Source organism: Girardinichthys multiradiatus, chromosome 19, assembly GCF_021462225.1.
Source record: "Girardinichthys multiradiatus isolate DD_20200921_A chromosome 19, DD_fGirMul_XY1, whole genome shotgun sequence".
Taxonomy (NCBI): Eukaryota; Metazoa; Chordata; class Actinopteri; order Cyprinodontiformes; family Goodeidae; genus Girardinichthys; species Girardinichthys multiradiatus.
The window spans coordinates 26,885,008-26,912,134 of record NC_061811.1 but is presented as its reverse complement, the minus strand read 5'-3'; the positions used below and the strand labels follow the sequence as shown (position 1 = coordinate 26,912,134).

Genomic DNA, 27,127 nt, shown 5'->3' with positions numbered 1-27,127 from the left:
GTTTTTTAACAATCACCTTTTCTCGGGTCCAGCACTGTAAGAAGCAGAAGCCAATGTTCAATTGTAATTACACAAACTAGGGATAATGAACATTAAAAAGAGATAGATACTAGATAAAACTGTTTCTATTTATTACACAACAGAGAAGGGACTTACTTGTGTGCCCTAATGATCCTTTCAATGATAGCATCTCCGATCTTGTTGAAGACTGTTCTGTTGTCCGCACAGCTGATGAAAAACTGATTCTGTTATAGAAATAATAGAAGCAAAATGAAAGATTAATTTATCAGTGAGCCATAACAATCCCATAAATCCTTTCACTGAACAAAGACACAAAATACACCCAGATTGGCTAACTGAAGTCATCTGATTACAGAAATACTTAAGCTCTAAAAAGATTTAGCTTCTCTAATGTATTAAAAGAATAAATTCAATAAACTCGAATAAGCCTATTTACAGGAATAATCTAGGTTTTCCCGAACAAAGTGTTTTTCACCATTTGCAATGGCATTCACAGTGAAAGAAAGACTCTTTCTGTTGTTGCACCTTCACGTTCTGATAGATTAAAAGCAGGAGGACAATTGATTTTAAGTTTTGTCCTCATAACATGTTTTAGGTTCAATCCCACTGAGGCATTTGTGATCAGAGTTATCAAGGAGTCATATCTGGAATAAATAAGTAACTAAAGTAAAACTTTATTCATATAGCACCTTTTAAAATATTAAATCACACAGTTCTTCACAAACAGAGCGGAAACATGTTAGCTTTGGCCTATCCACTTTAGCAGACAGCTCAGCATTAAAATATAACCACCAGGAGCTAGAAGTGACTTTACTGAGGACTGTAGCTGTATGTGACGAGTGAGAAACAACTTTAAAAATCAAAAAGCTTTCTTACAGAAACTCCTGGACAAAGTATCTGTCACTGTTGAGGACAATGCATACTCCAGTGTCTGGAACATCATGAGAAATTGTACTTTAACGCACTTTAAAGAACAGGAAAAACTGCAAAGACCATGATTGGCTCCATACAGTTCTACAAGGCCAATAGTTTACTAATAGATGTAGTAGAGTAATATAAAACCAACAGACGTAACAGTTTTGACATGCATGAAGACATTAAGACAAAAGCAGCAGATGGTGTACATGCAGTTTATAATGCATTCCTCTCTGAGTAGTGTGTTGTTTGAAGCGAATGAGAATTGTTTGTCAAATTAATAGTATTTTTTTGAAAATAATAACCTTTAAGGATTTATACGACATAGCTTTCAAAAAGCTCACATTTCTGTTGTAAAAAGGTTATTTTTTATTGGTCTGATATGATATTCTAATCTTAAATGTTGTGTTTTCATTAGCTGTAAGCAGACAATCATCATAATTAACAGAAATAAAGGCTTGAAAACATCTGTGTTTGTGCAGTTAATCTATATAATGTGTGTCACTTATTGAGCTAAGTTACTGAAATAAATTAACTTTTCAACAATATTCAAATTTATTGAATGGGTCTGTAAAGTAGTGCAGTAAATAACAGACTAAAATGATCTCAAAAGCTTTCAAACAGAAACCAACACCAGAAAGATGTGAAAGAAAATAAAAACATAATTCACATAGATTAAAGAACAGGAAAAACATCAAAGACAGTGATTGGCTCCATGGGATCAGAGATCCAGAGTTACCTGTGTGTACTGTAACAATTACAAGGCGGCTCGGTGAAGCAAAGCTATTGACAAGAAGCTCCTGCAATATCCCATTATTGAAAAACACGACGTGGGCTGAAAAGGTTACAGTTTGCCAAAGAACACACGGACTGGCCTAAAGAGAAGTGCTGTGACATTTTCTGGACTGATGAAAGCAAGATTGTTTTTTGGGTCTCAGACTGCAGACAGTGAATTCAAGCCACGGTAATCAGTGAAGCATGGTGAATGGGAATGTTTATCATATGATGGAGGCATGGCTACTTATTACGTACTAAGGATCAAGAATTAGTCTGAATACATCAAAAACACTCGAAAAAGTCATGTTACTTGCTAAAAAGGAAAGCTCCTTAAAATCTATATTTTTTAAAAACATAATAATCCCAAACACACCTGTAAGCGAGAAACATCTTAGTTCCAAACAAACAAGATTAAAATAATGGACGAGCGAGCCCAATCTTCAGAAACTTAACACAATAGCAAACTGGTTGAATGACACCAGAATCCAAAAAACCCACACAGAGACAGAGAGGACATTTAAGCACAACAAAAAAAAGCCATACAAGTTTTGAACTGTGAGGCCATCAGGTTAACCCATGACAAACCCTCCCTTTTCATTTGATCATCTCTGTTGATGCTCTTAATCAGACATGTTAATAAAAAAAGTCCTATAACAGCCTCACTTATGCTTTACCTCTATGTAGATGTAGTGCTTGCTCTTAGCAATGGCCTGGATGTAGGCATTATGGATGGAATCCTCATGATATTTTATGCCCGCTGACCAGTCTGAGGCTGATCGCAGCACCTTATACAAAAAAATGAGAGTTATTACAGACAAGCTTTTTAAAAAAGGAGATGCAACCTGGAGTAAATGTGTGTGTGATGAGCTCCTTGTACTGCAAAGTATACTAAATTGACTGGTAACACAACTAATATGGGTATAACATTCCTAATAGAAAAATTCTTAACCTAATAAAACATATGGGAATGGGCCATATATTTGTAGTAACAATAGATAGAACAAAAAACCATTGGGGAGATTGCAAGTGTTGTTTGTGAACCTAAGGTTTCCCAGTTCAAAACGTCAGCAGCTGTTGATTAAAAATACGAACTCTGCTCAACCCAAACATTCCTCCATGTTCCCCATGAATATAAGCTGCAGCAGCTTCTCTTATTATCTTAGTGTCTGAGTCAAATTAACATATTGCGTGTCAGTATTTTTACCTCCCTCCCAAAAGCCACAATCGTGGAGTTAGCTTGCTGTGAGAAGTGGGATTTTTAGATGCTTCCATTCACTGCTACTATGTTTTGCACAATAACTGTGCGGTTTACTGATAAAAAAATGCACTTAGGATGATAAAAGTACGGGTCCTTCTCAAAATATTAGCATATTGTGATAAAGTTCATTATTTTCCATAATGTCATGATGAAAATTTAACATTCATATATTTTAGATTCATTGCACACTAACTGAAATATTTCAGGTCTTTTATTGTCTTAATACAGATGATTTTGGCATACAGCTCATGAAAACCCAAAATTCCTATCTCACAAAATTAGCATATTTCATCCGACCAATAAAAGAAAAGTGTTTTTAATACAAAAAACGTCAACCTTCAAATAATAATGTACAGTTATGCACTCAATACTTGGTCGGGAATCCTTTTGCAGAAATGACTGCTTCAATGTGGCGTGGCATGGAGGCAATCAGCCTGTGGCACTGCTGAGGTCTTATGGAGGCCCAAGATGCTTCGATAGCGGCCTTTAGCTCATCCAGAGTGTTGGGTCTTGAGTCTCTCAACATTCTCTTCACAATATCCCACAGATTCTCTATGGGGTTCAGGTCAGGAGAGTTGGCAGGCCAATTGAGCACAGTGATACCATGGTCCGTAAACCATTTACCAGTGGTTTTGGCACTGTGAGCAGGTGCCAGGCCGTGCTGAAAAATGAAATGTTCATCTCCATAAAGCTTTTCAGCAGATGGAAGCATGAAGTGCTCCAAAATCTCTTGATAGCTAGCTGCATTGACCCTGCCCTTGATAAAACACAGTGGACCAACACCAGCAGCTGACACGGCACCCCAGACCATCACTGACTGTGGGTACTTGACACTGGACTTCTGGCATTTTGGCATTTCCTTCTCCCCAGTCTTCCTCCAGACTCTGGCACCTTGATTTCCGAATGACATGCAGAATTTGCTTTCATCTGAAAAAAGTACTTTGGACCACTGAGCAACAGTCCAGTGCTGCTTCTCTGTAGCCCAGGTCAGGCGCTTCTGCCTCTGTTTCTGGTTCAAAAGTGGCTTGACCTGGGGAATGCGGCACCTGTAGCCCATTTCCTGCACACGTCTGTGCACGGTGGCTCTGGATGTTTCTACTCCAGACTCAGTCCACTGTTTCCGCAGGTCCCCCAAGGTCTGGAATTGGCCCTTCTCCACAATCTTCCTCAGGGTCCGGTCACCTCTTCTCGTTGTGCAGCGTTTTCTGCCACACCTTTTCCTTCCCACAGACTTCCCACTGAGGTGCCTTGATACAGCACTCTGGGAACAGCCTGTTCGTTCAGAAATTTCTTTCTGTGTCTTACCCTCTTGCTTGAGGGTGTCAATAGTGGCCTTCTGGACAGCAGTCAGGTCGGCAGTCTTACCCATGATTGGGGTTTTGAGTGATGAACCAGGCTGGGAGTTTTAAAGGCCTCAGGAATCTTTTGCAGGTGTTTAGAGTTAACTCGTTGATTCAGATGATTAGGTTCATAGCTCGTTTAGAGACCCTTTTAATGATATGCTAATTTTGTGAGAAAGGAATTTTGGGTTTTCATGAGCTGTATGCCAAAATCATCCGTATTAAGACAATAAAAGACCTGAAATACTTCAGTTAGTGTGCAATGAATCTAAAATATATGAATGTTAAATTTTCATCATGACATTATGGAAAATAATTAACTTTATCACAATATGCTAATATTTTGAGAAGGACCTGTATTTGCAGATAAAAGAGTGCTGACAGTGCCTATTGGAGTTGCAATGTTGGACAGAGCTTAACAGTAAATTAGACGGTCATACCCTTAATAGATAGTTTTAGCAATAAAATCCAATGGAAATGAATGATATCAACTAAATCAAGAAGGCTGGGGATAAATAAATTGTAAGGGTAAGAAATTATGTATCTCACAACTGAAAAACTTTACTTAAGAAACCTTCGCTTGATCGAGATGACTTGAAAAATTACAGACCTATATCCAATCTTCCATTCTTATCTAAAATTCTTGAGAAAATTGTTGCTAATCAAATGTGTGAGCATTTACACAGCAATGACCTGTTTGAAGAGTTTCAGTCAGGTTTCAGAGCTCATCATAGCACTGAAACAGCTCTGCTGAAAGTCACTAATGATATTCTTATGGCCTCATATAATGGACTTGTGTCTGTTCTGGTTCTGTTAGATCTCTGTGCTGCATTTGATACAGTCGACCATATTATTCTCTTAAAAAGGCTGGAATATGCTGTAGGGATCAGGGGAACAGCGCTAAGCTGGTTTAAATCTTATCTGTCTGACAGATTCCAGTTTATTCATGTAAATGATAAATCATCTTTAAACTCCAGGGTTAATTGTGGAGTACCACAGGGTTCAGTACTTGGGCCAATTCTCTTTACTATATATATGCTTCCAATAGGTCAAATTATCAGGCAGCATGGGATAAATTTTCACTGTTACGCTGATGATACTCAGCTTTACTTATCCATACATCCTGATGAGCCCAACCAGTTAGATAGACTAGAAGCAGGTCTTGAAGATATAAAAACTTGGATGACTTTAAATTTTTTGCTTCTAAATTCAGACAAGACAGAAGTTGTCGTCTTTGGACCAGAGTCTTTAAAAAAGAAACTGCTTAGTCAATCACTTAACCTGGATGGCATTAAATTGACCTCTGATAATAAAGTAAAAAACCTTGGTGTTATTTTTTACCAGGACATGTCATTTAAATCCTATATTAAACAAGTTTCTAGGATTTCCTTCTTTCACCTTCGGAACATTGCCAAAATTAGAAATATCCTATCCAGGAGTGACGCTGAAAAACTAGTCCATGCATTTGTTACTTCAAGGCTGGACTATTGTAATTCTTTACTATCAGGATGTCCACAAAATGTAGTTAAAAGCCTTCAGCAGATTCAAAATGCTGCAGCAAAAGTTCTGATGAAAATTAAAAAGAGAGATCGTATTTCTCCTATTTTAGCTTCCCTTCATTGGCTCCCTGTTAAATCCAGAATAGAATTTAAAATTCTCCTCCTCACATATAAAGCCCTTAATGATCTAGCTCCATCATACATCAGAGATCTGATTGTTCCATATGTTCCTAACAGGGCACTTCGTTCTCAGACTGCAGGTTTACTGGTGGTTCCTAGAGTCTCTAGAAGTAGAATGAGAGGCAGATCCTTTAGTTATCAGGCTCCTCTCCTGTGGAACCAGCTCCCAGCTTTAGTCTGTGAGGCAGACACCCTGTCAACTTTTAAGGCTAGGCTTAAAACTTTCCTTTTTGATAAAGCTTATAGTTAGAGTGGCTTAGGTTATCCTGAGCTATCTCTGTAGTTATGCTGCTATAGGCTTAGGCTGCTGGAGGACATAACGACCACTTTCACCCTCTTCGCTACATTCTCACACTACTCTCCAAGTTTTGCATTATTTGTTGTTATTTCGGCTTTTAACTTTATGTTCTCTCTCTTTTCTCTTCCTAGAAGCTACACCTGGCCTGACTCTGTGCCTTCCTCCCTCCCTGTTGGTTGGAGTAAGGGGGAGTCAGGTTTAGCCTAAACCGGCTCAGTTATGGTTGAGGTGCAAACACACCCTCCATTTCTGCTACCTGTATGACCCCTTCTCTTTTCCGATGGTTGTGATCAGTCTGACAGAGAGAGGTATCCCAATCCTTGTGGTTTTTAGTATAACAATGACCATCAGTGGGACCCATTGTGGGGTTCCTTGAGACGACATTGTTGTAAATAAGCGCCGTTTAATTAAATAATCTGAACTGAAACTTTCTGTGTAGTTATGCTGCAATAGGCTTAGGCTGCTGGAGGACATAACGACCACTTTCACCCTCTTCGCTACATTCTCACATTACTCTCCAATTTTGCATTATTTGCTGTTATTTCAACTTTTAACTTTATGTTCTCTCTATTCTCTTCCTAGAAGCTACACCTGGCCTGGCTCTGTGTCTACCTGTGACACCTTTCTGGAGAGGGGAATCGTCCAAGCTTCTGCTGGCAGCAACTTAATGCTCACCCTCTACCGATGATCCACATAGCCCTGTCTTTTAGTGTTTAACCCTTTCTCTCTCCTAGACATGGCGATTGACTGAGCTTAACTGTAACAAACTCTTTGTGCTCTCTTTCAGACTCTAACCTTGAAAACTGGCTCAGAGTTTATCTGTTCTTTCTTTCTTGGTGAAATGACTAAAGGAGCTACATCCATTAACATTTACTTTTCCTTCCCATAGAAAGTACTCCTGGATCAGTGCTTCTGTGTTCTTTTTGGGTCTCTGCTCTGTTCTCTCAAACCCCCAGTCGGTCATGGCAGATGGACACTCACACTGAGCCTGGTTCTGCTGGAGATTTCTTCCTGTTAAAAGGGAGTTTTTCCTCTCCACTGTTGCTACATGCATGCTCAGTATGAGGGATTGCTGCAAAGTCAACGCCAGTGACTGTCCACTGTCTCTACATGCTCATCCAGGAGGAGTGAATGCTACAAGTCACTGACTGGATGCAATCTGCTGGGTTTCCTTAGATAGAAAAACTTTTTATCCAATTTGAATAAAAAGCTAACTTCGACTGCACTGTTCAATTGTTAGTATTAATTGGAATGTATGTACCTGACTGTTGTGAAGTGCCTTGAGACAACATGTGTTGTGAATTGGAGCTATATAAATAAACTGAATTGAATTGAATTGAAAAGACAACGCATATAAAATGGGACATATAAAAAGGAAAAATGGGTGATAGAGTCCACCATGTGCAAAGGTGCAGTAGATGTCATAGGTCACATGGACAGAGAAAATTATACAATAGGTTGTGCGAGGTGAAAATTAATCTACTAAATTGACCGAGTTTGATGTTACACCGGCAGGGTTAGGGATGCACCAAGTGGGATGCACCAAGTGGAGCAAATATTTTGAGAAAACCAAAAGCGTGACATTCCTTAGAATTAGTTTCGATTGCACAGTTTATCTTTGTACTTCCTGTACACTATGCAAATATTGGAAGGGTTTTCTTACTGATGCAGAGCCAGTGGACAAAGATGAGGAAACAGCTTTATTTTGAGTGAATAAAACGTAATCGTGCAGTATTTTCCAAGACACTTCTTGCAAAGACAAGCTGTTGAGCAACCAAAAACTGCTGAGAAAGATCAGCTCTACAGCAAAACATGGATGGGCAGACAAGAAGGATGTAGAAAAACATTAGGATGAAGAAGAAAACTATACTGGAGTATATACAAATTTTTGTTTGCTAAATTAGTGTCTTTCTGCTTTTCATTTTTATTGTTGAAAAGAACAGAAGAGTACAATATTTGTTTACTCAGAATATTATTTTAGATGTCAGATTTTATTTGTCCAGTATAACCCAAACAGAGAGCTATTAGTTTGTTACATGTTTATTTTCTAATACAGAAAAAGCTCTTTTTCTTTCATTATTTAACACTAGAACTCCCAGGGCCGTCAATTTGACAGTTTTGAAAGTTAGACATGCCATAACTCTGGTTTATTAAAATTCTTATCTTCCTGGCATCCTGACTTTTTCTAAACCTGTGTCTTTTGTATTCCTATGTCTCTATTTTTTAAAAATAACAAAGTAAATAAAAGATCTAAGTATTTTTACCTCTAACTACCACAGCTGCTATTTTGACGACCCTATTATTTACATTCATATTTTTTTCCCGCAGCTGAGTATACGCGCCAGCGTTGCCTAGCAACCGCCACTCTAGAGCGCAGTCTGAGGAAGAGATTGTTGGTATCCTACAAATGGCTTCCAGAAGGATATTTTCTGCTCAAGAGGCATTGGAAATGCTTCAAAAATTATATGATTGTGATTCTGGGGTCGAGAGGGATTCTGACGGCTCTTGGTCAGCATTCAGTTCCAGTGACAGCGGGTCAGAGAGTGAACCTCCCCCGGCTAAAAAACACGAGTCGTCCTGTTAGCAGGAGGTTGTGGCGCATTATTTCAAGGTAGTAAAAGACTAGCCTATGTAATGATTTTATCATTTTAGGCTATAGTTTACAGATTAGTAAACTAATAATATATAAACTATAGCAACAGTGCCACAATCAGCGCAGGTTCAGAGACAGGGAGACGAGCCTAGTGCCCAGTGCCCAGCTATAAACCCAGCAATCCAGCTCACTGGCAGGAGAGAAACTACAAATCAAGGTACTGATAATGGAAAAAGAAATAAACAAAAAGTTAGGTCATAGATATAGTAGCCCAGTAACAACAATCTACTCTGCGCTTCACAGCGTTTTCATCGCAAGACGAGCGCACACCTGGGAAGGAGGAGGAGAAAGGAAAGGATGGCACTGTGTGGACAGTGGTAGGGGAGGAAGAAAGTAGAGGGAGGCGTCAGAGCCAGAACGCGTTGATAGAGCTCCAGATCTAAGATGTCTAGACCTCGTTCCTCTGCTTGGTGGATGCCGAAATGCTCATCCACATTCAGGGCTGCAGGATGGCTGAAGCCCACAGAGTTTTAGGAGATGATTCCTCCTCGGACCTGAGTGTGGATGAGCTGAAGGCATCTTTAGCACTAGTTTATGTCCACGGAGTGAAAGGGGGGCGTAACATGGAGGTGTCCAGCTTTTGGTCAGATTAGTAAAGCTTTTTATTTTTAAATGTACCCGCTATTCTGTATTATTTTTCAGTACTAAAATAATAATAAAACATAATAGGTTTTAATCAAACACTATTATTAATTCTTGTCAAAACCATAATTTTATAGCGTGCAAGAAAACCTTTAGCATTCTGACCAATGTAACGCGATGACGTCATCAAAGCCCTCGCATCCAGAATGCTCGCCGTCAAATTGACGGGCTTGGGAGTTCTAGTAGAGTTAGAATTCTGGGAGTCCAGGTGTTAAAGATATTTTAAAGTCATTTTTGTAATTGTTGACCAGTGAAAGCCCATCAAAATTTGTTATTTAACTATTATTTCAAACCACACAGAGAAGACATTTTAAATATAAAAAAATAGCAAGTCTTCTTTAGGTAAACACAGTATCATTAAAGTTTCTTCCTTTTTGGAAATCAAAATATGGTCACCCTAGCCATAGGGACAATTGTTTTCTGTTTCCAACAGTCTTTGAACAGGTGGGGAGATGTTTGATAGTGGGACTTGTGTGTTTGTTGAATGTTCTTTTTAAATGATCTACCATACTGGTAAAAACATTTCTAAATACATTTCTAAATACATCCCATTTCTTTTAAATTAACGTCAGGTCATTTTTCCCTTACCTGCACTCTGGCAGTAACGCAGCCGGGGACTTGGTATTTGAGCTCATCGGCAGTGGAGTGAGACTTCGGCAGCAGGAAGGGATAATACAGAGAGCGATACTTCGGCTTCATGATCTGCAGAAGTTTGAGTTTTACCAAAAAGAGGATAAAGTTAACATCAGGAAGTATGGCTGGAAAATATTCTAGCTCAGGAAATTAAAGGAAAAAGTAAATATCATGGAAATTATGAGCACAGGGATAAGGGCATTTTTTTCTAGTGCTCCAGTCAAACATTCCAGATTTAGCCAAGTCTTTCCCTCCTTCATGTTTATTTCCCGTAGTCATAACCACCCTCACTTACTGAAAACCCAAATAAGCTTCCTATAACATGAGGTCACCATTTAATACAGAGATCTGACTATTTAAAAAAACCTGTTTATTCCACAAACAAAGTCTAAAAACCATGTTATACACTGATTAATCTTCATTTACAGTGTTTACTTTGTTCTTGTTGCTTGTGTATTTTAGTGCAGTGTTTTTCCATCCTTGTCCTCATTGCACACTGCCTTGCATTTTTTATATGTTTCTCTGCTTTAACACACCTGATTCAGATGATTGTATTTCAGCAATAGCCCGTTAATCAGCCATCAATGAAGCAGAGAAACATCTAAAACATGTGAATTGAGGACCAGGGTTGAAAAACACTGTTTTAGTGAGTACAGCAAGGAAATCATTGTACTTTGGTAAAGTTCCACCGCTGGATGAAGTGCCTCGCCACATCCCGGGCGCCTCTCCCATGTACCACTGAGGCGATATCATGCCAAGGCATTCTGGGAGTGGTGTACCTGTCGATAAAGTCTGTACAGAGTGGAAAAACGTGAAAAAAATCAATAAGGAATGTGAAGCATGAAAAGGAAAGTAAACAAATAGAGAAATGTGTTTCAAAAATGTTGACCATGGTTAGAGTTTAGTGTAAACAGTGAAAGCAGTAGAAGTGCAGTTAAAAGCCTTTTATGGAACTTGGCTTTAATTTACATTACTTTTCCTGGCTTAAACTGGCATAAAATATTGGTATTAATATTGGAATTTCTATCAAAACTGATAACCACACAAAACAGTTTAGGTATAGAAATGTGTGTATTTGTGTACCAGACCATCAAAAGGTTTCTCCAGCTGGATCCAGTCCTTGTAGACAAAGTTGCAGTAGTCTTTTCCGTGCCAAAAACGGGTGTTTCCTTGTAACTCGCCAACACCGGTCTTTAGACTTTTGACAGAACCACTATCTACAAACATGAACATGTAAAAAGTAAAAAGAGCAATCAATATAATAGTAATAGACCAGACTTAAATAATTCTAACACCTTCATATATTGAAAACACACAAAACTGCAATTTTTACAGCATGCATCGTTATTTATCTCACACATCATGGAGAACTGGAATTAGTAGAACATGTCAAACCTGATTTTCCCCATGTTTTCTCTAAAGCTTTTATACCTGCGCTATCCACACTGCTGACACTGTCCATGTGCTGCAGAGTGTGTTTCTGAATATGTCTGTACAGGCTGAAGCGAATCATCCTGCTGCGGCCAACACCCTTCAGTTTGGTAAATTCCATAGACTCTGGATGCGGAGTCGTTCGCCCATTGCTCTGAGAGATGCCATCAGCAGCAGACACTCCCTTATAAGAGGGAGAACTGGTGGAGCCGGCCTACAAACAAGTACAAAACAACAAACACAGATAAAATTGTTCATAGTAAAAGTTCTTCAGTGAGCGGGACATTCCTACGTGCTGAAATGCAGCAGGCTTAGACATCATGCCGCCATGCAGTTAGAAATCTAAACACTGGATAAAACTAAAATTCTCATATGTTTTGGCAAGGCTGCAATACAACAGAAAAGTAGCATTTATTTGATCACCACATTTTATCAGGAAAAAGCTGGAAGAAGATCAGTTTTTCATAAAAATGTACAAATTTTCGGTAATTTAATTTGCCTCTTGCCCCAGAAAAGTACATTTCTATTTATTTGGGAAGATAACAGATTGCTTGTTATGGAGGAGAGACTGCACGATCAACTGCTGAGAAGGCATCTAGCTGAATAAACTGACCAAGTGAGGAGGCTAAGAATGGGAATGCTTAGAGGCTGGGGCGTGGAGATGTTCGCCAGGGACGGCAGGCTAACTCTCCCATTTCCTGCTAATGTTTGCCTGTTAGATCAGAATCAGAATCAGAATCAGAAAAGCTTTATTGCCAAGTACGTTTTTGGACATACAAGGAATTTGTTTTGGCATAGTCGGTGCAATACAATACAAATTAAACAGTATAAACATATCTACAATATAATATAAATATATGTGCACAGTTTTAAGTGAGTGAGAGTAAGTATAGAGCAGTATAAGATGCAAGAGCAGTACAACAGTGCAGGTGATCATTGTGCAAGTAAAGCAGGAGTCCAAGCTGAGCGTTAATGTAACAAGAACGCAAAAGAGTTCATGTACACCCACAAGCTAGAGACACAACAGTCTCACGGCAGTAGTAGAATCAAGCTTAGCATACTAGCAGTGCTAACTAGCACTGCTAGTATGCTAAGCTAGTAACAGCTAACCTTCATTACTTCATATGACAAAATGGTGGATCTAGAAGCTGTCGTAAATATCCCATTTAAGATCTTAGGGAATAAAGAAAGTGGTGTGGACTACCACCACCTATTGGAAAATACAAAAGTCGGTTGCCATGGAGACCAAACACAGCCCGTAGAAAAGACACTGTTTACCAAGGAGCCTCTCTGGTTTCTAAGACAAGTCGTCCTGCACCATGTGAAAGATGCTGCTCACACTTTAAGATACACTGATGTCATCAACAGACACACAAGTGACTTTTATTGCATATCTTTAATATACATTTGAAATGACTGATAAATTGGGTCACTTACAGTTACTTTATCAAACCATTAAAAAAAAAATAAGAAAATGTATCTTCAGATTAGAATTAAATTGAAAAGTTAAGCATCTGATATTTGCAAGCCTAATTAGAGCTCAGATTTATTGCTATATACAGTTAAGCCAAAAATTATTCATGTCTTTGGAAGATTAAGATTTAATATTATTTTTATTCAACAAAGAAGTTTGTTTCTGATAGAAAATAAGAAAGGCATCTCTTCAAAGATAATAATATAATGTGAAAAGAATATTAAATTTGATTTAAAAAAAACTATTTTATTTGAATTTTGTTTAATAAATGACATGTTGAAAATCCTTTATTCCCTTCTCAATAATCAGTGTAAAAATCTTTATTGGCATTACAGCATTAATACCCTTCTTATAATTGCTGACCAGCTCTTTGCATCTTTCCACTGGTAGTTTTCTCAATTTATCTTTGGGGGAGAGCTCCAAATTTTTGGGGTTGGAAGTCCACCGTGCCATCACCCTGATCTTTAGCTCCCTCTACAGAATCTGTCTCGGATTACGGTAGGAACTCTGGCTGGGTCATTCCAAAACGTTAAAATACCATTGGGATTGTCTAAATTTTATACCATCCATCTATTCTGATACAGCTACTATATTTGTTTCTTTATCTGTCTTTTAATGTTTACAGCATTTATCTAAAACAAAGAACCACATTTATAGCCTATAAATCAAAAAAGTTAATGGGATATTTAATAAGCTGACCTGCTCAAGAGCCACAGAGCGCGTCACACTGCCCACATCTGTTAGCCGATGCTCTTTGTCATCCCATCGACCATATGCCAGGTCGATGCCGCCAACAAATGCCACTGATTGGTCAATGACCACAATCTTCTCATGATGGGCCCACAGGTACACGGAGGAAGACACGTGGTCTGGATGCCGCATAACCTAGGACACAAGAATACATATAATAATTACACGTGTCTGTGTCTGTTCTGTGTCTAGACCTCTGGGCATCAAAAACAATGCAAATTTATAACAATTTGGGCTTATGCCACATTAGATTTCTACCTGTGATCAGTTGGAAAGGTTGCCACTGCTAAAGAAAATAGAAGAAAAAGGCAACTGCTGTAATCTGATCCCGTACCTTGATGTTGGGGTGCAGGTGCATGAGCGTCCTTTTGCTGTAGCCTGAGTTAATGCCCAGTGCGAGCTCCACCTCCTTGTAAAGCATCACAAAGATCCGTACTCCCTGTTGCTGCGAATGCAGAAAAGATGGGGATCTAACACTTTTTGCATATATTCATTTGGATGTTTTCAATAAACTTTCAGTGTGTTTTATTTATCTCCATTTACTTTGAATCCCAACCAATTCCTTCCAGAATTCACCTACACAGTGAATAGGGTCTAATCTAGCCTTTCTGTGAAGGCCACCGAGGTTTGTTAGCGAAAGATAATTAACAAACAGCATTGTGAAGACTGAGGAACACAGCAGACAGGTCAGGGATATGGCTGTGGAAAGGTTTACGCAGGGTTATGTTATAAAACAATATCCCAAACGCTTTCATGAAGCACTTTTGATTCTATCATCTAAAAATGGAAACAGTATGGCCTAGCTGCTCACCTACCAATATGCGACTACCCACCTAAACTGACAGGCCAAGCAAGGAACCCATTAATCAGAGAAGAACCCAGTAATCCTACGAGTTAACATTAGTAGTCCCTTCAGCAATTTCACCAATGTTGTGGAAACAGTCAACATGTGGAAAATAGGAAAACATTGAAGAATTGTCAAACAGAGCTCCATTTTGGCCTAAATAGTTGATCTAAAAAATTTTAAAAAACATTTGCAACTAAATTGTGATTTTCTTTTGTCATCATACAACATGCTCTGTGTGTCAGAAACTAAAATGGTACACAATCCCAAACACACAATCCAAATGGTTAAACATGGTGAAGGCAGCATCATGCTGTGGGAATGGTTTTCTTGACTTGAGCAGGGACAGGGAAGCAGAACCACATCTGATGTAGAGATGTAAGCCACTAAAACCATGGCACTGATGGGGGAAAACCAGCTAGAGGCCTCAAAAGACTTAACACTCTGAAGTAGGTTTACCTTCCAGTAGGGCAACAACCCAAGCCTGAGGTACAATGAAGTAGTTTGGATCCAAGCATATTCAAGTGTTAAAATGACTCAGTCAAATTCAGACCTAAATCTAATGGAGAATTTGCAGCAAGACTTAAAAATAGATGAGCTTGAGGTACTTAGTAAGGATGAATGGGCACAAATGTTAGTCTCTAGATGTAGAAAGAGACCACAAAAAGACTCGCTGCTATACCTGCAGCAAAAAATAGCTTTACAAAGCATTGATCGAGGGGGACTGAATTAAAAATGAACTATTTTAATAACCAATAATGCATGATTTTTCTTCCATTTCACAGTTATGTACTATGTTCTTTTGGTGTGTAGCACACAATTTTAATAAAATGCCTTTTAGTTTGTGATAAAACATGAAAACGTTCAAGTGGTATGAATACTTTTACAAGGCCTTTGTATGTATGGCCAGTCAGTATTAGTAGCCATGCATATGGGGAAAAATTTGATAGCTGTCTTATTACTCGGGTAATTCTTTCCATTTCTATAATATGTTTTTTATGAACACGGATTCCACAGAAGTCAATATTTGACCCAAGGCGGGCTGTTATTTGCCAATAATTCTGTTCCTGTAATGCCTGCTTACTGCTTTGCGTTTGAGGATACAGTCCAGCCTCCATCTGTTCCCCTCTACAACAGGTCTCTTCAGGAAAATCTCTGGACTCAACCTGACAAAAAAAAAAGAAACAGAAAGACACAAAGAAGGAAAATCTGGTGAATAAATATGTCTCCACATGTTTATGATAGAAAGGGAATCTTTACTTGCACCAGTCTGATTCACCAAAATTCCTCTGTCTACAGTATGACAGACGTGATATAATGATGTAGTCCTATGAGCCAATCACATTGGCATTCAGAGCTTATGCAGCTCATGTTACACTGGCTCACACCTCATTGGTAAGGAGCCTAAGCCCAGTGATTACAGCTTTGGAATGCTAGGATTTTAGCGATGAAAAACTGTTACAGAGCTGGCTCTGTGGGGGCCACAAGCAGCCATGTTGGAAATGACAGTAGCAAGGATGTTAGAAATGTGACTAATGATACAGATACAGAGACAGTCTGTGTATTTCTATTCTTGGTTTCAGGCTGTAACTAGAGCCAGAACCACGTTGTGGCTCTCTGGCAGGCATAAAATAATGTGTAAGAACACGTGCTTTACTGGCTGGTACGAGTGCCAAGCTGTCCTATCATTATCTGGAAGCAGAGTAACAGGCACAGTGGAAACAAGGCAATAAAACTCTTCTACAAGTTTTCAGGAGTTGTCACATTTTAAAGCCAGTTAAGGATGACAGGCACATATTGAGTGGTTGGTGTGCATTATATACAGTGAAGGCCAAAATGTTTGAAAGTGAAATCTTATTTTTTGAAGTCTTTAATGCTACTGATTTAATGGTGGCAACTAGAGAGAGAGAGAGAGAAAGAGTTATAAAATGCAACTGCCACCTGTACAGAGCTTACTCAGGAATGGCAGCAGGAAACTGTGAGTGTTTTGTTGCACACAGTGTGGCCAACAAAGATAACCTGAATAAACCAAATTTATGAATGGTGATTTAATTTATTAAAGGAAAAAAATCTACCCTAACCAACTTGGCAATATGTGTAAAAGTAATTGCTCCCTAAACCTAATAACTGGTTGAGGTATCATTTAATGTTTCAGAATGTGTCTATTTTAAAGATACTATCCAGGGATCTGTAATTTTTCTTTCTCTAACAAATGTTCGCTGACAATAAAAGCACAGCTGGGTCGCAAAATGTATACAGCAGCATTTCACAACGAACACCAAATCTTTTAATAAGCACACAAAAAATGTCCCTTCAAATTCTACTTTGATTATATTTTGGTTGATGACATCACAAAAGGCAAAGCTGAGCTGATCAAGCTAGTATTAGGGAACACTAATGAAAGAACACATTTTATAAAGATTTTGACAGAGATTCTTGGTAAAAACGTCAGTTTTTAGGGAGTCAACCTATTTTGTTTCAGTCTTATGTAATGTCACCAGAGGCATGTGCATGTAGAAAATGTGTTTTTTGGAGGATAGAATTCATCCTAACTACTTTTTCCAACAAAATAGCAAAACAAACAAGAAGAACAGGCATATATATGTATGTGTGTCTAAAAAGTACTTGATCACATGCCAGTTTTTCTAATTTGTGTTTACAGAAAGTCTGGAGAGTGGCTTTAACTTTAATTTAGCCTTATGTTTGTTATTTAAAGATTTTTACTTCTGCCTCTTTCACATATTAAGCACTAATCTAAAATAACTTTAATTTCAAAAGGAACTTTTTGTTATGGTCCATGTTACCAACAGAATTAATCAGGAGTTACGCATTGTTGAAAGGCAAATTTTCTGTTTGTGATAAATCCCAGTTCTGATGAAAATGCCGATAATAATAATAACAATAATAGGAATTTAGTTATAGTTTCAATTGTCAAGTCTCATATAATGTGAATTGTATCGGTCTGGAAAAAAGTGGGTCATACTGGCATTTTGCAGTGGGGATCTGACCAGCAGACACACCTTCAACTGACTTTCTGAAGGACCACATATTTAAATACAGAGCACAGACAAACTCACCACCAGTCAGTGATAAAGATTTCCTCTTTAGCCTCTTCCAAAGCATCAGCCACATCCTCCATGTACGTCTTTCCATTCACATACCTGCACAGATGTATTTATGTTACACTTTACAGCTCCTAAAATCAGACGTGCCATTTACTCTGCCTGTTTTGATGCTTGCACTGGCGTGTGTTTCACTTTCAGATGTATACAGCAGAAGAATGAGTACTTCTGTTTTCTTAGAGCTCAAAGTGTAATAACACCATGCCTGAAAACTGTCGACTCTAAATAAGTCGTCCGCTGAATTTATAACGTGACAAGAGGCATTTCTGTCCCCTTACTGTTATTACTCATTAACACACTGAAGATGTGTCATGACTGATCATTATTTACCATCTTTGCATAAAGCTTAAGATAACCTGATGGCTGGACTGCATAATGCACATGATTCAGTATCATATAATCTGCCAGCTGATGGGAGAAAAATAGAAATAAAAAAAGGAAAAACAGTAACCCAACCAAGATAGAGATTTGACTGCTCAGTCTTTGCCAGCGTTTCCATAGTTACCAGAGGAACGCCAGCAGAAGAAGGCGGAGAAACAAACCTGTTTTTATTCTGACACGTGCGTTCTTGCCTATTTCTCCTACCATCAATCAAAATTTGTTAATTAATCATTGCAGATGGTGATAGCTGTGTGCAGAAAGGATCTCTTGTGGTGGTCAGACCTGATCAAGCCTCTAACTGAAGACAGTTTGTTGTTTTACAGTCTCATGTAGAGGATGTTCAGGTTGTCTATTTTCAGAAATCAGGAAGTAAAAAAAACAGCTACTTTTCTAAACCCTTATCTACCCTTTGACCAAACATTTTAAAGTTTATCACAGTTCCAGCTAGGGGGTAAAATAAATCTACTCACTGTTACAAAATATTAGCAAAGACTGGCATCGTGGAGTTATCAGATCTCCAAGAAACCATTAAAAACGATCTGCATGCGATCTTTGTCTTTGAGAAATATAACAGGAAACGTCTTTCCTGTCCAATCATCACAAATGTAAACATGTGGAATTTGCACAACTCTACTGGGACTTTAACTGGAACAATGTGCCTTGGCCAGAAGAGACCCAGACTGAGCTTTCTAGCAACAACCAAGCTAGGTGGGTTTGGTGTTAAATAAAGATTGAATATGTGGAAAAGCATATGTGGAAAAGGGCTGCACCTTTAGGTGTGAATGAGTGTGTGCATGGTTGTTTGTCCTGTGTGTCTCTGTGTTGCCCTGGATTGGCGACCTGTCCAGGGTGTACCCTGCCTCTCGCCCGTAGACTGCTGGAGATAGGCACCAGCTCCCCCGTGACCCACTATGGAATAAGCGGTACAGAAGATGAATGAATGAATATGTGGAAAAGCACCTCTTGTCCACCATTAAATATGGTAGAGGTAGAGTTTATTTTCCAAAGACCTTGTGTTTTCTGTCAAAAGGAAGCTGTACAAAGTACTATCAATAAGTGTGCAAAGGTGAAACAATTATTTCTTATTACGAGATATTTTTTCCCTTCCCGAATGACTATGTATTTCTTTCAAGCGCCAATTTACAGGTATCAGAGTGATCAGCTTTAAGCTGACTAAAACCTTTGTTGCCCATTGTTTCTAGGTGCACACCCACATCAGCAATAGCTCCATCCTTTTTCTTTTCTCCCAGTGTGGTTACCATTTGGCAGGGATATTTTCCTGTTCTTGTGCAAACGATCCGAAGCGGTGGTCTCGGAGGAAAGCCTTCCCGTGACTCCTCACAAAGCTCTCAATGCTCTGACCCCACCAGCGTGCATGTCTGTAGCTGCTGCATTTAAACACCAGCGTCCTGCCCGCAGAATACACATGGATATGAACATGAGATATTGTAAAATAAGTTGAAGATTATTGACACCTACAGTGAAATGCTAAAGAATACATCCCTGAGTAAGTTCAGTGCCAAACGCATCATCTGTTTATTAAAAAACTGCTCTTTTAATCAATCTTTAACTTCTTTTTTTTTTTGGCCTTAGATATGTTGTCAGGTTAATATTCTTTTGGGGAATCAACCACACATACAAACAAAAATGCAGAAACACAACCTGGAAAGGCTATCAAGGCGGACTCCATGTTGGGTTTCTGTGTCCTTGGAGTCCATCTTGATGCTGAACTCTTTGTCCACCAGCAGGACGAAGGAGATCGCCCCCGAGTCTGGTTTCATGTACAGCAAGAATGAGTCCTTCACCACCAGCCAGCTGCAGCACACACACAGGTATTTATTGTCAGCATCATTTTTACCACCTTCTGTGTCTACATTTACTATTGAAGCTCTCCACTGATTCTTAGAGAAAGAGCATTTCTTTAACTTTCTGTTTTGAGAGAAGGGTGTGGGAAGATAAACCATCAGTATGTACGAAGATGTAGGTGGTTTGGCCAAGTGATTCCAATGTGTGGGATTTTTGAGTGGATTTGTTGTCTTTACAAAATAACATTCGAATATGATTTGAAGATAGTTTAGTCTACATAAAGAGGAAAATGAGCAAACAAAAAAGACAGAGTAACTGATTTTTTTAATATTTTTGAATTTGTGGTGGCTGATAATTAGGTTTTTCTTTGAAGAAACCTTTATAATAAGTGTAAAAGCAACATTTAATTTCCCTTTGGGATTAATAAAGAATTTCTGAACTTGAAATGAATTATACTTTAAATTCGTGTATTCAAAAAGTTAAAAAAAAAATTTCATATAAATCTACTACCCTAAGGCATTGGGGTTATTAATGTAGTGGAAAAAAGAAGTGGAAAAAAATTTGGCACAAGCATGGATAAATAGGAGGAGCAACGGTGACGCACCGTTTGGACCAGCGATAGCAGGCCTGACCCTGACCGCAGCAGTTCAGTCCAGGGATGCGATGTCCGCCGGAGCGCTTGTGGATCATCCCTTCCCTGTTGACATAAAATGACGAGAAAATAAGAAGACCCTTTTAAAACCAAGTTATGCCCTAGTGATAAAAGTCATTAATTAGGAGAAATAGCCAAAATAAAAACAAAAAGCTTACAGTCCTTTGGGCCCTAAGTCATGAATGAATGACAGCTGGCTTACATCAATGAACTCCATCTGAGAATAGAAAGGAAGACAACACAACACAGGAGGCATCAACACAGGTATTTTTAATAATTGACACTAATAGGGAAATATGTGGGCAGAATATAGAAACCATATAAACATGACAGAATTAAAAAAATGGTAAACCATTACGATGGATGCATTTGTAAGGAATATGTAATTTGTTAGCAAAAATGAATATTAATTGGAAAAGTACCGAAAATTCAAATAACTATATTTGTGGAACATTAACTTTGGCTTAATTGAGTTACTCACAGTATGGTGATATTTCCGATACATGGCCATCTTCAGAAGTGTGTTTATATAGTCCTCTAACTGTCTCTGTGGAAACACATACGTTATGCTGCATCACAGTGATAATTTTAATGACAAAATCGATGTACAGGTCCTTCTCAAAATATTAGCATATTGTGATAAAGTTCATTATTTTCCATAATGTAATGATGAAAATTGAACATTCATATATTTTAGATTCATTGCACACTAACTGAAATATTTCAGGTCTTTTATTGTCTTAATACGGATGATTTTGGCATACAGCTCATGAAAACCCAAAATTCCTATCTCACAAAATTAGCATATTTCATCCGACCAATAAAAGAAAAGTGTTTTTAATACAAAAAACGTCAACCTTCAAATAATCATGTACAGTTATGCACTCAATACTTGGTCAGGAATCCTTTTGCAGAAATGACTGCTTCAATGCAGCGTGGCATGGAGGCAATCAGCCTGTGGCACTGCTGAGGTCTTATGGAGGCCCAGGATGCTTCGATAGCAGCCTTTAGCTCATCCAGAGTGTTGGGTCTTGAGTCTCTCAACGTTCTCTTCACAATATCCCACAGATTCTCTATGGGGTTCAGGTCAGTAGAGTTGGCAGGCCAATTGAGCACAGTGATACCATGGTCAGTAAACCATTTACCAGTGGTTTTGGCACTGTGAGCAGGTGCCAGGTCGTGCTGAAAAATGAAATCTTCATCTCCATAAAGCTTTTCAGCAGATGGAAGCATGAAGTGCTCCAAAATCTCCTGATAGCTAGCTGCATTGACCCTGCCCTTGATAAAACACAGTGGACCAACACCAGCAGCTGACACGGCACCCCAGACCATCACTGACTGTGGGTACTTGACACTGGACTTCTGGCATTTTGGCATTTCCTTCTCCCCAGTCTTCCTCCAGACTCTGGCACCTTGATTTCCGAATGACATGCAGAATTTGCTCTCATCCGAAAAAAGTACTTTGGACCACTGAGCAACAGTCCAGTGCTGCTTCTCTGTAGCCCAGGTCAGGCGCTTCTGCCGCTGTTTCTGGTTCAAAAGTGGCTTGACCTGGGGAATGCGGCACCTGTAGCCCATTTCCTGCACACGCCTGTGCACGGTGGCTCTGGATGTTTCTACTCCAGACTCAGTCCACTGCTTCCGCAGGTCCCCCAAGGTCTGGAATCGGCCCTTCTCCACAATCTTCCTCAGGGTCCGGTCACCTCTTCTCGTTGTGCAGCGTTTTCTGCCACACTTTTTCCTTCCCACAGACTTCCCACTGAGGTGCCTTGATACAGCACTCTGGGAACAGCCTATTCGTTCAGAAATTTCTTTCTGTGTCTTACCCTCTTGCTTGAGGGTGTCAATAGTGGCCTTCTGGACAGCAGTCAGGTCGGCAGTCTTACCCATGATTGGGGTTTTGAGTGATGAACCAGGCTGGGAGTTTTAAAGGCCTCAGGAATCATTTTCAGGTGTTTAGAGTTAACTCGTTGATTCAGATGATTAGGTTCATAGCTCGTTTAGAGACCCTTTTAATGATATGCTAATTTTGTGAGATAGGAATTTTGGGTTTTCATGAGCTGTATGCCAAAATCATCCGTATTAAGACAATAAAAGACCTGAAATATTTCAGTTAGTGTGCAATGAATCTAAAATATATGAATGTTACATTTTCATCATGACATTATGGAAAATAATTAACTTTATCACAATATGCTAATATTTTGAGAAGGACCAGTATATAACCGCCAAACACATATTCAGGGAGAGTTTAGAGAAAACACAGGTTGACATGGAGTGAGCACCAGGATAAAAAAGCAATTCCCCAGACTACAAGATCATGCAGAGGAGGGCCAATCATAATAATGCAACTTACTCTCCTGCTGGAGACCTGCTCATCTCGAACCAGCTCGTCTCCGGCCCCCCGGGGCAAGGTTGGCATCTCCTGCACCTCGCCCTTCCTCATCGTCTTCCTCCTAACAGTGTGGCTGGGAGATACAAAATGAAATCCAAAATTCAAAAGCAAGTACTCACTTGCACAGAGTGAGTATTAATAAAATCCCACATTCAAATAGGTTTTCATACAAATAGATGATGGTGAATAGAAAAACTTTCTGTGGCGGCTGCTCAGACATGAAAACATGTTTGTTTTGTGCAGCTCTGCTATAGATAGCACATGTTTACAAAGTGAAATGATTAAAACAATGTTAGGTTAAGTTACAGCTGTGAATCAGCAAGAATCTTTCGGTAATGGAAAAAAACTGTGTTTTAAGTTTGTATACTTTTACAAGAGAAAACAATATACTCTTATTAAAAGGACTGTAAATAATTAATTAATAAGAAAATTGGACAAAGAACACATTCAGAGAGTTCAAAGCTAAGGTTATCAGCCAACATAGGAGATATCAAAATATAACTGATATAATCATAAAAACTATTAGAATAATAATGTCAGAGCCGGTAACTTTTTTGCAGAATATACATTGCTGCAAAGTTTTATATAACCAAATATATGGTCCTTTCTTGTTTCTGTGCCAAATATAGCTATGCCTTTTTTTAATGAAACTTTGAAAAAATAAACTTTGTGAAAATATAACTTTATTTCAATGTCTCTGTCAAAGAAATGTTCCCATCACATCATGTCTATATGATCTATATTAGAATCCCTGACTGAAAAAATCTCCTGATCCCTTTTTTTGGAGTTCTTGCTGGGGGTCTTTTAGGTTAGCTTCTCCCCCTCCCAGTGACCCATACGGCTAACTTGCACGGCCAGTCATTGAAAAAACTAATCTAAATGTGTTCACTGTCTGCAAAACTATTACAGAACCCGCATATTATTTCATTGATTTGCTAAATCTGGATTCTGCCTGTCAATCCGTATTGTTTATCAGTTCTTACAATGACTTACGCAATGAAAGAGAGACTGTATTGGCAGCAGATACCTATGTGTCATGGGACCTGTGCTCAGAACATTGAAAACAAAGTGCTATGTTTATGTAGTATGAGAAAAGTTTATTCTGTGAGTTGTTCCACACTGGTTTAACTTGAAAGACTTTGCAAAAAGGAAGACATGGGTTTATCAATGAATGGAGCAGTATGTGTCCAATTAGATATATTTATTTTGAAATATAAGGCTGTCCTGTAGTGATTCTTGTGGGGACAAAATATCTGTTGCTGTCAAGAAAAACTGAGAATGCAGCATCGAGAACGTCGCTGGTAAGTTAAAAGTGTCACAATCAAAAAACTAATGTAAACCACATAGTACAGGTAAAATGTAAGGTGTTATTTGTCTGACTTTTCAAGCAAATATATGTTTTGTTTTTATTTGAATGAAGTATCAAAGCAAAACAAGTTATAACCAAATGCCTTAAATATATTATTTGTTTGTTATTGCATATAAAACAGTACATGTTTGAGCATGGGCAGGTATAATTTCAGTGAGAGGTTGCACCAACCTGCGTGATGGCAGTGGTATCCTTATGAGAGTTTTGTATGTTCTCAGCTCTCTGTGCAGCTCCAGGAAATGTTTCTCCTTTCTCTTAATCAGCCAGGTAAACTCTCCGTGTTTCATCTCAATCTTAAACACGGCTGGCAGAGACTGTAAACATACACAGCTGACAAATCAGCTATGCACAAATGGAAGGAGCCATCATTTAAGATCACAAGGAGCTAAATGTGTAGCAGAATACCTTGTTGACACTCCTGTGGTGTGACGTGTTGAAGCGGTCCTGTGCAGTGGTAAAACGTTCCACTTCTAGGATCTTGGCAGTAATGGGCACAGTAGGTAGATAGACCCGTGCACTTGCCTCCTTAAAGCCCACGGTTGCATACACTGCTGAAAACGGTATACGGCAGTCCCCTGGGAGTGAAAACCAAAGCAGGTGGTTAATGTTAATGAAGGAGTTCTTTACGCGTAGGAGTTATTCAGGCTTTGTAAGAGTGAGTAGGCTACATCGCTGAGAAAGTTTGCTTTTGTCCAAGATTTTTGCAATGTGAGAGTTTGGTGTTGGGATAAATCTTTGCATTTAATCTATAGTAAAATTTGTAAAATATGTACAGAGTATGGCAAATGTTTGTAGTTGCAATGTAGCCAAATTGTCTGCCCAATGTTCCAATTAAAATAGCTCAAACCCGGTCAGATTGAATGGAGAGCATCCCTGAACGGCAATTTTAAAGTTTTATGCAGATTCTAATTCGATTTAGGTCTGGAATTTGACTGAGCCTTTCTAAAGCATGAATATACATTTATTTAAAATATTCCACTGTAGCTCTGCTGGAAAGTTTAGGGTTGTTTCTTCAACATATTTTCCTGCTGGATTTCCCTGGATTTCCCCCCTGGTGAAGAGAAGCATACCCCATGCTGCTGCCCCTTCCATGTTTTACCAGAGATGGTGTGTCCAATATTTTTTCCATTTTAGATGATGGATTGAACAGTGCTCTGAGAGAGGTTCCAACCTTGAAATATTGTTTTATAAAGGTAACTTTAAGCCTGACCTCTCTGCCATGTCCAAAGGTCTTAATGCACTACTCGACCTTGGTCTATCACATGAAATCATAAAAAAATTAACTGAAGATTGTGGCTGTAATCATAGGCTCCTGATTATATTATAAAATGTGTAAACTAATGTGGAAAAATATTTAACTTTGATTCCAGTCTCAGCATGCAATTCATATCCCATGCCACACCTAAAAAAAAACCTATCAGATAAAATAAATAAAAGGTGCACAAACCTACTGTAACTGATGAAACAATATTGCAACTAATAATAAAATAGTCCTGCAACATGGCGTAAAAACTGTTATCTCTTTAGCTTTAAGGGTAAAGACGCCCTTTTTGGTACGAAGATCTGGAGTTCGATCCTCGATAAAAACCTATTTTTTAACCAGTTTATGCTGTCCTGCCTATCTACGACAAAGTATTAGGGTCACTTGGAAAGAAAAATGAGGAAGAAGTGTTTGCTGCTCACACGTTTTAGGAATAAAGTCAAGACACCAGAGAAAAGTTGAAAGTATTAGAATTAAATTAGAAATGAGAGGTTACAGAGTTTCAACCATAAAGTCAAATTACGAAAGAAACATTTTCCTTCTTCGGTCTTACAATTCAGTACATTAAATTTGACTGTCTCTTATGTAAGAAATACGGAAAACACACACCCAAGTAGTTCCCATCATAGTCGAGTTCCTCTCCCTCTTCGAAGTCCAACTCTCTGGCATCCAGGCTCTCGACGAGGTCGGCCATATTGATACCGTCAAGTGTGTCCGAAGCTGAAGTGGTCTCAGAAACTTCAGAGTTCACCAGTTTGAGGTTACTGGTAGTTGGCTGAGCCTTGCTGAGCATGCTTAGCAGTCAGAGCCCGGAGCAGGGCGCACCTGTAGGAGTAAGGAAATTACTATGACATATTTGTCATTTGATCATGAATGAATAGTAGATCCACTTCCTTAAGTCCACACTCCCACGTGGGAGAAAGAGTCATTTGATTGTTGACCTTCCTGACCTCATTCTAACCCAGCTGTTCTATTTTGAGTCAGAAAACTATCACAAATATGCAGGCTCTCTGGCAAACATGCATAAAGAAAGACACATACACCATGCATACAGCTATGATAACATGACCACATGAGTAATCCATTCAGCTCAACAGTTTAGTTAAATGATTTTTGTTTAACTGAAGTAGTTAATTCATCAATTAAATGTTTCTTGTTCAAATTCTCCTAGTTTACCGAAGAAAATACTGTGTGGTTGATTTTGTTATCAATGCCTCCAGGGAGTAATAATCTGAAAGGTGAGGCTGATAAGATGAAGATGATTACAGATTATCAAGCTTGAGTGCAGTGTGTCATACATCTGGCGATACTTTCCGTCTCTTTAAATCGCTTATTTAAATTATGTAATGTATAATATGCAGATTTATTTTCCACCTTTTTACAAGACAGAATCTAGCTTATGAATAACACCACTTCTCCTGCAACC

At 38.7% G+C, this 27,127-nt stretch overlaps 1 protein-coding gene across 1 annotated transcript in view; it reads right to left on the bottom strand.

The window, feature by feature from the left end:
* The window catches only part of pld1a (phospholipase D1a), a 49,910-nt gene that overhangs the window by 6,348 nt on the left and 16,435 nt on the right, over positions 1-27,127 (bottom strand). Inside the window, exons 2-20 of the mRNA XM_047345268.1 lie at positions 26,311-26,526; positions 24,846-25,015; positions 24,612-24,754; positions 23,033-23,144; positions 21,158-21,223; positions 20,835-20,893; positions 20,629-20,721; positions 19,881-20,033; positions 19,478-19,627; positions 17,793-17,876; positions 15,800-15,881; positions 14,206-14,316; positions 13,821-14,006; positions 11,648-11,861; positions 11,305-11,433; positions 10,890-11,008; positions 10,172-10,285; positions 2,388-2,498; positions 157-245 (exon numbers count right to left, since the gene is read on the bottom strand). Coding sequence (XP_047201224.1) covers positions 157-245; positions 2,388-2,498; positions 10,172-10,285; positions 10,890-11,008; positions 11,305-11,433; positions 11,648-11,861; positions 13,821-14,006; positions 14,206-14,316; positions 15,800-15,881; positions 17,793-17,876; positions 19,478-19,627; positions 19,881-20,033; positions 20,629-20,721; positions 20,835-20,893; positions 21,158-21,223; positions 23,033-23,144; positions 24,612-24,754; positions 24,846-25,015; positions 26,311-26,494 — 2,369 coding nt within the window. The 5' untranslated portion in view covers positions 26,495-26,526. The remainder of the gene's footprint in view (positions 1-156; positions 246-2,387; positions 2,499-10,171; positions 10,286-10,889; positions 11,009-11,304; positions 11,434-11,647; positions 11,862-13,820; positions 14,007-14,205; positions 14,317-15,799; positions 15,882-17,792; positions 17,877-19,477; positions 19,628-19,880; positions 20,034-20,628; positions 20,722-20,834; positions 20,894-21,157; positions 21,224-23,032; positions 23,145-24,611; positions 24,755-24,845; positions 25,016-26,310; positions 26,527-27,127) is intronic.